General features: G+C 40.5%; 1 protein-coding gene across 1 annotated transcript; it reads left to right on the top strand.

Moving 5' to 3' along the window:
- Window positions 1–695: 695 nt before the first annotated feature.
- On the top strand, window positions 696–10,940 carry abhd15a (abhydrolase domain containing 15a). The gene is made up of 3 exons (XM_079675106.1): window positions 696–1,594; window positions 8,023–8,375; window positions 9,132–10,940. Exons 1-3 carry the CDS (start codon window positions 1,064–1,066, stop codon window positions 9,769–9,771), a joined length of 1,524 nt encoding a protein of 507 aa, XP_079531232.1. The 5' UTR covers window positions 696–1,063; the 3' UTR covers window positions 9,772–10,940.
- The last annotated feature ends 982 nt before the right edge of the window (window positions 10,941–11,922 follow it).

The following is an 11,922-nucleotide window of genomic DNA, read 5'->3' as shown; positions in this document are numbered from 1 at the left end:
TAGTATTTTTAAGCAGAGGTCAATAATTTGTACGGCCCTTGGAGGATGTTGGAAAAATGTAAATGGCCCTTGAGAGGGAAAAGGTTCCCCACCCCTGCTTTACAATAACAACCAAGGCTGCAACAAGATGCTGTATCTCAGAAAGTGATTAAATGTTGTCTTTGAGACCAAAAGAGGAATAGACTCATTTTACCCTTTCCTTCAAAGTACAGTTACAAAACTAATACTGAAGTCAACCTGAAGTTGTTTTATTAAAAATCATCAAAATGCTTACCAGGTTTCATTACGCATGGTGCCCACAAAGAAGCCCCTTTAAAACAGGTTAGCGTATTTAGGCTCATGCTTTATTTATTTGTAATCTCTTGCACACTTATTACAAACGTAACTGTTGCTAAATCAATTTAGAAAGAATTCACTGAGATCTATGAATAATTACCATGCTCACTACAGTTTAGTATAAGGTAAGTTATGTCTCTGGCAGAAAGAGTGAGCAAGAGAAAGAGAGACAGGCTTCTGAGATTCAGGACGATTGTCTAAACAATTAATATGCACTTTTTGTACGATGTGCACTGAAAGTAGGCCAATTAAGAAGATGGCTAATAAGAGCAGATACGTGTAGAGTACCTGCTCACTCCGAGGGGGGTTGAATATGATGGGAGGCGTTTCCAACTGCGCGCTGCAAAGCCACAGACATTTCTTGCGCTCCCAGCAGCTTGGTTGAAGTAACAGCTCGAGTGAAGCACTTTGCGTTGGATGCGTGAAGTAAGTAACAGTAATGGATAAATGAAGTCGCTTTTGGAATGAGCTGGAACAAAAGAGACGCTGCGTAACTGAGACAGCACGCCTAAAGGACGAAGAACTGGTGCGCCTTGGCACCGCGGGGAAACAACAAACTTCACAGACGAGCTGAGCATCAATTTAGGACAACATCGACGCAGTGTGAGACGCACCATGTTTCCGTGGACTGTGTTTGATCATTTAAATGTATAATTAAAACGTAGCATCCAGAATACAGTGTGGAAAGCGACCGTGTTGTGTTCATTTGCTCTCCCAAACCGCGCCAATGCTAGAATGGCTTGTGGCTCTGTGCTTTGTGATCCTGGTGGTCTTAATCTGGCCAGGCTTCAAATATTTTAACACCGAGAGCAAGTCGAATGCCTTGCATCAGGGAACGGGGATCTCACAACTGGCGAAGATTGACAAGACCGGGAGGTGCGTCTCAGAGCAAGAGGGGAGCGACGGTGCCCAGGCGGGGGACAAGAAGAATCGCGCCGTGGCACTGATCTGCAAACCGTCCGCACTGGCCAACTATCTCTTAAAACACTGCAGGACTTTCAGTAATTACTCGCCGTGTGTAGGGTGGACGTGGCGAGCCAGCGCCTTGCTCCAAAGTGTGTATGAGGCGTGCTGTCCGTACGACAGCCCGGTCCAGTTTGTGCGGGACAACCTGCAGCTGAGCGACGAGGGGCTGGTGGCTTTGGACTGGGCAGTGCCCACATACCAGAAACGACGCAGGACTTCCAGCCACTCCACCAGTCCTGTTCTGCTCATCATCCCAAACTCTTTTGGGAAGATCACAAATAATCTGCTAAAGGTGCGTGTTTGGCTTCTCTCGCAGACTCCACTAATGAACATAGGGTTGATAGGAGTTCAATAACTAAATCATACCCGTGCAAAAGGCTGCACAGTCAATCTTACAAAAGATCAAGACAACGAAGTTCAATAGAAGTTAAAGAATAACAAAATAACAAAACACACATACAGCTGATGGCTCAGGGATCATCATAATTTCCTCACCAAAGAAATAAACGTTAATAGTCCACAAACCTGCTAATTTAAAGGTTGGGAATATTAGTGTCAGTCTCTGCAGTAACTAACAGAATCCCATTTGTATTGGTTTTATTGGCAAGGGTAAGGATGTCCACATGAGATGCTTCCTCAGTTGTGTCATGGACTCTGTAGCTGCCCTTTGTCTCCAATCTGTGTTGTACAGCATGAGTCAACAGGCGGAACATTACAGCAGCAGCATGAGAGTGCAGGGGCCTGTTATTCACGAAAATACCATTCTAAACTTTAAAAAGCAGAAGTAAACATTTCCATAGCTAAAGGGTAGAAATACTAAAAAAAAAAAAAAGCAAATCATGTTCGAATTCAGAGGAAACATGCAAGAAACAACTAATCAAAAGAGAAAGTCAGGCTTTCAGTATTTTTAAAAAGAGACGTGGGAAGATGCCAGGGCAACTCAACAAAGGCCATTTGGGCAAAGGCAATCACTTAGTTGGAAGAAAAGAGCAGATGTGGAGGCAGCACCAGTATTTCAACTGCTCTTTCAATGCACTGACTGAGGCAATTGAGTCAGGGATCACAAAGCATCGCTTGAGGGGCCTGGGGAAGTGAAGCGCTGCTCCACATCTCTGGGCACCTGGCATCATGCTAGCTCATCTCATACAGTTAGCTCTGCTCGCTCATTCATCACACACACACACACACACACACACACACACACACACACACACACCATCGGCGGTCACTCGTAGTCGAGTATGACTGTCTTCCTTCTTGGTCCTTGTGGGTCTTCAGGTGGGCATAGAGGCCGATTCTGGACCCGATTATTCTTGTGCAGTGTGGACAGGGGAATGTAGTGGTGGAGGGTTTGGGTTGGACCTGTTTGGTGGTTGACCTCTCCTTCCTGAGACTGCGCTTGACACACACACACACACACACACACACACACACACACACACACACACACACACACACACACACACACACACACACACACACACACACACACACACACACACACACACACACACACACACACACACACACACACACACACACACACACACACACACACACACACACACACACACACACACACACACACACACACACACACACACACACACACACACACACTGAACACACACACACAGACACACACACACACACACACACACACACACACACCCCTCTCAGCCACATGTCATATAACAACTCTGCAAGAACTCAACACCAACAAAACAAAATTTGGTGGACACTAATCTAGAGCTAAGAACTAATTTCAAACCATAAACAAAGAGTAATGGATGAAGAGAGGAGTGGGATGAAACAACAGAGAGAAAAGGAAATGAAAAAATTATAGTGGTGATTTAAGGCCATGGGAAAACGCAAAATATGATTGAAAGATGAAAAGTAATTTTCACATTCGGACGGATCTGTGTCTGGTGTTTTTTAGGCCATCATCTGAGTAGAGAGAATCTGTCAGCTGTTACGCTCGGAGGGCTGAGGCACCACAAGGGAGATACACCAATTAAGATTGCTCCTGTCACTGTTCTGCATAACCCAGTGTGTGTGTGTGTCGCAAGAGAAAGATAAAAAGCGCTGTGTTTGCTAGGCATACACACACACGGCTCCATCTGTGACACAGAGAAGAAACAGAGAGGGAAGGGTAGGTTTGTATTTAGCGTGTGTGGGCTTTGGTCCCTGTCCCCTTCTTCTCCTAACATGCCACATTTCCAGCACTCATGAATGTATGAATGAGCCATTTCCTTTTAAATCATTCATATACTTACTTTCAGTTTGTTTCATGCTTCTTTGTTTTATGTAGTCTCAAGTAATTCATGTCTCTTTAAATAATGGTATAGGTGGTTATATATAGTGTGGTCATACCAAAACATACAGAATACACTGGCATTAAGTATTTCTTCAGTCATTCAGTTGGTAAGTTAGTTCAACAACAGTGCAGTGAAATACATTACAATATCCATTGTTCTCTCTGGAAATAAAATGGTTCGATTTCTTGGAGAGTTAGATGTGAAAGTTGAAACCACTCTGAGTAGAGCCAACTGTATGCTGCAGTATAAGCTCCTATGTACACTGTGACAGTTAACTGTACACTGACCGTACGATTTCGAACAATCTTATCATAACTTTCAACAAGAAAGTCAAGAAATAGTAAGAAAATGTTTAAAATCACCACATTATTATGATCTAAATGTACAAGTCCAAGTGATTCTGAATTCACAGCTACCCTTTCTTAAAATCTCTTGATCTCAATCATGAACAAACTACAATTTAAACCAGTTTCCCTCCACCTCAGAGAAGATGTCCCACAAAAAGGACAGTTTAATATACTGAGGGTGTGTATGAGCCACATACTCTGTTTAGAGAAATGTGTGGAAAAACCATAAATGTTCCTGGAGACTTGCCTCATGATTAACACCCTTAACAGAGCAGATCGACCTCTGAGCAGTTTAACTATAATTGTGTGACTTAGTAGTGATTTATTCAGTATTTTGTTGCCAATCATTATTGTACATAAAGTATTTGTTTCTCTTAATGAGGTGTGATATGCTGTAATCCAGTCATTATGTGTAATATACCACTCAACACTTAGATAATTGTGTTTCAGACCATTCCTTTTTACTTTAGAGTTTTCAAAAGGCATTGCAGGATTGGATAACACCCTAAACGCTCATGTAGTAGAAGTGGGAAAGTTTTACCATTAACTGTAATGACTAGATCAGTGAGAGATGGTAACAGTAGCAGCAATACTTAGGACATATGCCCTGATATCTATGTCCATATAACATTGCAATGAGAAGTAGAGAAGCAATTGGGAATTAGATTTGTGTGTTCTGTCCCCTTATGTCTGTATACTAAGACAGTTAGTCATTGTATTGTGTTGCCTATTGCTTTGAAATAAAACAATGATTGTGTGTAAATAGTTGATTTTCAGTTTGAAAGTATAGGAATATACTTAGGTACATATTGGGTCAACAAGGGAGGAATAGGGAGGATTTGTAGCCCATAATTGTCCTGCTACATTACTCATATCAAATTGGTGTTGGTGTTTGGACACAGAGGACATTTTCCCCAGACGTTCAGCAACATTCAAAATTTCCCCAACAGTTTTCCAAATCGTGCCTTGCACTACCTGGAATATTCCATCTGCCCTTCTGGTTTTGGCAGCACTCCTGTTATGACTCATGGCTGATGCTCTGTCTTCAAATAGATGCAAAAAATCAACTTCCTTACCAAGCAGGGAAGAAGTAGATGCTTATTTACATCGCTTCACTTTATAATAAGACCAATAAGAGAAACACTCTATGAGGCATGTAAAAATGGTTGGGAATTTAATTCTTGATGTTTATTGTGGCATATATCCTTAATAATAGATAGCTATTATGCCCATCGAATGCTTGATTATGATGCTTGTCCGTTTGAAATTCAGCCAGAGGAATAGATTGTCTTGCAACTTCACAGTGTATTTTAAAGTCCATTTGTAAACGTTCACGAGACACAAAAAAAGGAAAGAAATCATGCTTATTTTAGCTTTTTTATTTCAAAGTAGAAAAACCCCTGTTGTCTTCTGGAATGCAAAGGGTTGAAGAAGAAACCAACTATATTGATGCAATGAATTGGTTCAGACACTACCAAGCAACTCTCTATGAGGATAGCATTTAATATATAATACGTACAGTAACTGTGAAAGAAATGATCTGATTATTTTAACTTTTAGCAACTTTCTAGCATAGCTTATCAACAGAGCAGGGAAGACATCTAAATGTAATGCTGGGTGAAACTATACACTATGTATGCATTTCAATATCAACATCTTTCAACTAAATTGTAATAAATAAATAAAAACGTATTAATTAATTAATTGTATAACTTATTTATAAAATGTTGGCTGCACTCCTGAACATTACCAACTCAGAGGAGCAACTGTTTTACCTGGAAAAGTATCATAGGCCTGTTGAGTATTAGGGGAAACTATTGACCTGAATAGAGGACAGCTCATTGTATTGAGATGCTTTGTTGCCTGTAAAAGGCTTCTAATTAAATAACATCCTTAATTTAACATGATTTGTGTTGTGTTCAACATGTCGAGATGAAACTCCTGGAGTTTGTTTAATAAAAGAGGTGGACTCGTGGAAGATCCCCTCAATTATCATGAAGGGAATATTGCTGTACGTATTGTTTAAGCCCTTTTGTATTTATGTGTTTCAGTGCAGTGGGGGAAGAGAACGCCTCTTGTGTGTATGTTTGTTGTGTGTGTAAGAACACTAGTGTGTATGAGAGCTGGCGTGTTGTCCAGCGTATGGAGTCCCTGCTGCAGGAATTTGTCACAGAGCTGACAGTTTATCAGCTCAGGCAGAAAACTGCCGGAGTAGCAGCTGTTTGTTTTTTAACTGTTCCTACAATGACACAGAGCTGAAAAAATACAAATTCAGTGTCAACACAGCCTTTTGGGAACAGACCCTTTATCTGCATAGAATTTATAAATGGATCACTTTACTACATTTAAAACTAATAAATAGTCACATTAAGTAAGCACTCTAATGTTCCCTCTCAGCTGGCAAATGTATTTGATCGTCAAAACAGTATTCATTATTGCAATCAATAATTAGCTTTTTATTCTGAACAAAAAGTATTTTTTTAATGTTTTGCTCTTTTTTATTGTGACCAGTTGTTACTCATCACTCATGCCTGTTATTCACAAAGTGCATCACATCAATGTCGCTGTATGTACTGAGCAGGCAGGCGTGAGCCCAGCTCACATTATTTAATCTCAGCAACCTTCATATGCACTTTAAATTATGAAATGTCTCATCATGTGTCTAAATATCTTTGGGAATAAAGCTGAACTAAAGTGACTCAGTTTAATTTGAAATTGCTCGTCCTATCCTGTCATATTCCTAAATGCTACTGTATCTATGGAATTATTAAGGAGGGGGCAAATGAATGAATGCATGAATGAATGAATGATGTTCTGCTCAGTGCTCTCTGACACTGCCTGGCAACATATTCAGCTGAGTAAATCCTATTTCTTTCTTTTTTTTAAACCCAAAAAGATCCTACTGCAGCCTTTCTCAGCTGCTAAATATTTAATGTAACTACTCTGCAGCTCTCCCTGAATCCCTCTGATATTTCTGCAGATTTTAAAAAGCATTATGAAACTCGTTTGAAATCTCACAAATATATTCAAATACAAATATATTTGCCCAGGCTACCACCATTGTTTTGTGACTACAAAGCTTGTAGAGAAACAAAGAATGCAAATACTCTTCTTTTTCCAGACAAACCCTCTGTTTGTGTAATGGATTGAATAATTTATTCTAAAAGGTAATATTCAGCAAGTGGAACAGAGCTTTTCAGAGCTATTTCTACGACTTTATGATAATAAAGTATACATTTTGGGCTGACTCATTTCTGATGATGTGTCATATGTATTTTTTCCTTTCAAAATGTATACCAAGTATGTTACAAACACTTAACACTATAATAACACATAAACAAACAAAGAGATCTACTAAAATATCTGATACAACAAGAAGTTAATATTTTTCTTCTGCTTTCCTTCCCTGACACCGCCTCAGGCGTGTAATGTTTCTAGTAAAGAACAATTTACTGTAAACATGCAGAGAGAGAACTACTGTAGCAGAACTATGAGATTTGAGAGCCAGTTTCTGAAGAGCCTTAAGATAAAGTTATGCTAAACATTACAAAAAAGTGAAAGTAACAGGAAAGGGGTATTACTTCTCATTCACTTGTATAACATTTTATTACATTCATTTATTTAGCCCCAATGTCTCATACTGTCAAATTATAACAAAATAAACAATCTGTAGTATTACAGTGAACAGTGCTGAAGCAGCACAGTTAAAGACGGAAACACTTAATCCTGTAATTTTACCGAGTTCTCACCTCCCCTGGCGACTGTTTATTTCTTTTTCCATACAGTAAAAAGTAGAAGTAACAAGCCGTTTTCAGGTCTTACATTCGCATTTAGTCTAATGACATGGAAACCATTTTCTAAAAGGAGGCATTGTTTCATTCTGTGGTATTATAACCAAGACACCAGTTCACACTAAGTTGGCTTTTTTATTAAATCATAGGTCCTTTTCAGCAGGACAAAAATAAAATTGACTAAAGGCAAACGCCCACAATCCGTAATATGTTTTTGACATATGTAAAGATTATTATTTATTTTCTCCACCCATCTCCCCACAGTTGTGTGAAACGGCACTGTCCCATGGCTACCTCCCTGCAGTTTTCAACCGCCGAAGCCACAACGGCACCCCGCTGACCACCCTGAAGCTGCAGCAGTTCGGTGACCCTGCAGATCTGCGAGAGGCAGTGCGCTACATTCGACACCGACAGCCTGCAGGGAAACTGTATGCAGTGAGTGAGAGCACCGGGTCGGGCCTCCTCCTCTCTTACCTGGGGGAGTGTGGATCATCCAGCTACGTGACGGCGGCCGTCTGCCTGTCCCCCGTGTTTCGCTGTCAGAGCTGGTTTGAGAACGCGCTGTGCTGGCCCCTGCAGTGGGCGTTGGCGCTCTACCAGAAGATATGTCTCAGCAGGTATGTGGCAAAATGGTTATAATACCTGAAAACAAAATATAAAGATGAGGTTAACCAAACATTCAAGAAAACATGACTTTGTAAGCTTCCAAAAGAAAAGTATGGCTCATAACAATGTGTCCTCTGTACATATCCTTAATGATTATGATATTCTACTCACCAAAGTTAATGTTGGGATGAAAATATGTGCACAATTACAGCAAGTAGGGTAGTTCTTAGTCTATCCTGAAATACATTTAGCAACAGTTACCTTATAGTTTGTTAAAAATTGTGTTGTGGCCACGTTCCCAGGTATCAGCAATTAACTTATATTGAGAAATTTACCGCAGGGAATTTATCACCTTGTCAATAATATAAACTAAGCTTCATAAGGTTGCTGCTTAAGGTATACAAAATCACAGTAAAGACAAATTACACAGACAACCATATATGTATGGATTTAAAGTCAACCAGAGAGGAGGCACGGTGACAGAGGGAGTGTAAGAAAAGCAGACACAAGTAATCACTAACCATTTACTGGAAAGGCACAGACAATTAAAGAGATTATTAGGTTACTATAGCAACAGATGGCCTGCTCTGTGTAAAGTCATTGATTCTGAGAGACATCGTGACCCAGGTAGAGTTTCTCAAATCAATGGCACCGGGGGAATATGAGACCCATCCAGCTCTTCAAAATTGATTTACTGGTATCCTCTTGTTGTATCTCTAAATGTGTGTTCTTTTTGTGTGCATGTTTGTGTGCGTGTACGTGGTTAGGTACAAAACGGTGCTGGGTGAGACCATACAGACGGACACCCTGTTTTCCAGCTGTTCCCTGCGTGACCTGGAGGAGGCGTTGTTCTGTCAGACAGCAGCACCACCGGGGACGAGCAGTAGCTGCAATACCTCAGCTACCTGGGATGTTTACTGGGAACGCAATGAACCTTTGAGAGACGTGGACGAAGTGGCTATTCCTGTTCTGAGTGTGTGCGCACAGGATGACCCGATCCGCGGTGATGCCCAATCAACAATACCCTTGGAACTCTTTGAAACAAACCCACATTTTTTCCTCCTCCTAACTGACCATGGTGGTCACTGTGGTTTCTCCACCCAGTCCGAGGGGAGCCACGCTGGGGCATCTGGTTCAGTCGGTCCTGTGGCTGCACCAAGCAGTGGGATGGGGAGCCGTCAGATCAGCTGGAGCCACAAAGCTCTGCTGGAGTTCTTCAGGGCGACCACAGACTTCTTCGCTGCAGAAGAGAGAACCAAGCAGCTCGCTGCCAGGAGGAGGGGGCTGGGGGGAGGCGCAGCGGGGAGGACTTTCCGCAACCGCAGCGTCAGTACGTGTAAACGTGTGCCAGAATGTTCCCATAATATCCATGCCATTTACAACTGGCAGCGGTCCTATACACGATGAGGGGAGCTTAATGGAAGCTAATGGACTTACTGGTGCTGTCTGATATTGTTTGGGTTGATCTGGGATGTGAAGAACTCTGCCTGTGTGGCACTCAGTGTTAAGATGTCCAAAATTGGAAAAGTGCAGATGTTGTGAAGCACTGAGGTCACCGAGTGTTTTTAAGTGTGTATGGTTCTCACACACTTGATGTTAGCCATAAAACACTCAGCGTCATGACAGGCCACATGCTTGCATGCAGTTGTTATGTTTAACTGCTGACACTAAACTCACCTATAGATGAGTGGCTATAATTTTTTCTACGGACTGATACAAATCTCTTCACTAACAGCTGTCAAGGATCCTGTCACACATACATTATTGTTTATCAGATTTATTCATCTTCCTCACAATTCACACAGTTTACACAATTTATTTGTAACCCACTTACTGCAGTATCTTGCTGGTATTCTTTTTATCACTGACTATTGGAGGAGACGTGTTCAATGTATTGTGCATAGAGAGGAAAGGAGATACAAATCCTGTAAAATATGAAGTTAATTCAATCTAAATGTCAAATGAGTTCAACTCATCAGTGTTACTGTACATTTTACAGAAAGTATATTTTTAAGTGTTCTCTTCTGTGTTGGGAAATGTCTTGTGATGCCCAGAATAGAAGAACGTATGTGTGATTTCAACGAAGTTCGCTTTTAGAGGGAAATTAGGTGTGTCATGAGGTAATGATATTTGAATAAGCTGGCTGGAAACACTTTATCATTTAAACCCTGTGCTCCAAGGTTTCAGTGCTGCTCAGGATGTGGAGTGGGTGGAGCTGTGATTGAGGCTGGTTTCAAATGAAGACCTAGCAGCATAATGCTGTTCGGAAATTCCCCTGTAAAATTGAGCTATTTGGGTTTAGTCTTGTGAATTAAGCCAATTAATTATATACATTTTCCTTAGACATAGTAATAAGTATTGGGTTAAAAGTGTTCGGAGATTTCAAAGGTCAGCTCAAAAGTTCAATAAGCAGCAAGAATCCAGGGTTCAGAGTAGTAAAAAGCCTCAGGACCTAAAACTACCAAGCACTGTTTGTCGATCATTTTTCTTTTTTTTCATAAACATGTGATACACCTTTCTAAATGTGTTATTTTGTGTGATGGAAGTTAAAAAATAAAAAAATATAAAAAATGTATACAAAATTAAAAGTTTGGATTCACTACATTTTGTGTCTACAATATAAGAATAACATGTATCCTTCGACTACAGGTAAGTAAGTGTCATACTGACACTGCATATTGCATAGTATAATATTGTTTTATAGTTTTTTTACTTATATCATCTGTATTTATTGAGTGCATTTCATTAAAGTTGGGATCCGTGCTCCTGTCAAAACCCTGCTGAGTAGATGCCCATAGACACTCCCTATTATAGCACAGTTCCCACCGCTTTGTGTGTGTGTTTGTAAGAGTGTGTGACATTCACTGCAGTGTTTATCCGCCCACTGAGCCTTATCCTCTCAGACAGCTGGAACACAGCAGTGTACACATAAAATGTGTGCCAGCAGACACATTGTCAACACGCATCCTCACATCTCACACAAACATGCAAGCTGTCACAAACATGCAGGATATTCTTACAAATGTTCATTATCTACAGGAGGTTTGCTAGTCTCATGCAGAAAATAACTGATTGTGGCGTACACATACAAACACACACACAAGCTCACAAACACAGTGACTACTATATGTAAGTGACACCATCATTATTCCAGATAATGCTTAGGTTAAAGTAATCGGAAGTGATTACAAGCAACCTGGCTAATTACTGTATGAACACGAAATTCAAAATATCTAAGACTGCTATCATTGTCCATGTTGTAGATGGGACCCAACAAGCCATGATAACAACACGGTTGTAACTGTCAACCAAAAAACGTTCTGTGGTTCTGTCTTTTTCTCTTCCCTTTAAACATATTCAGCCTTGGTCTTAAATCAGGTATCTGAATAATAGGTTTCAGAGTTTGACCTACCGGTAGTTCAATAGTGCAGTCTGTCTCATTATTATGCACATGACCACCATGCACACGTTAATGTTTAATTACAGCAGTATTTGAGTGTGCTTTATTAAGAGTTTAATATTCAAATATTAAGGCCTAATAGGCTTAAATACAGGGCT

The sequence above is a fragment of the Notothenia rossii genome (assembly GCF_949606895.1).
Source record: "Notothenia rossii genome assembly, chromosome: 4".
In the NCBI taxonomy this organism is placed as follows: Eukaryota; Metazoa; Chordata; class Actinopteri; order Perciformes; family Nototheniidae; genus Notothenia; species Notothenia rossii.
This window is presented reverse-complemented; position numbering and strand designations above follow the sequence as displayed.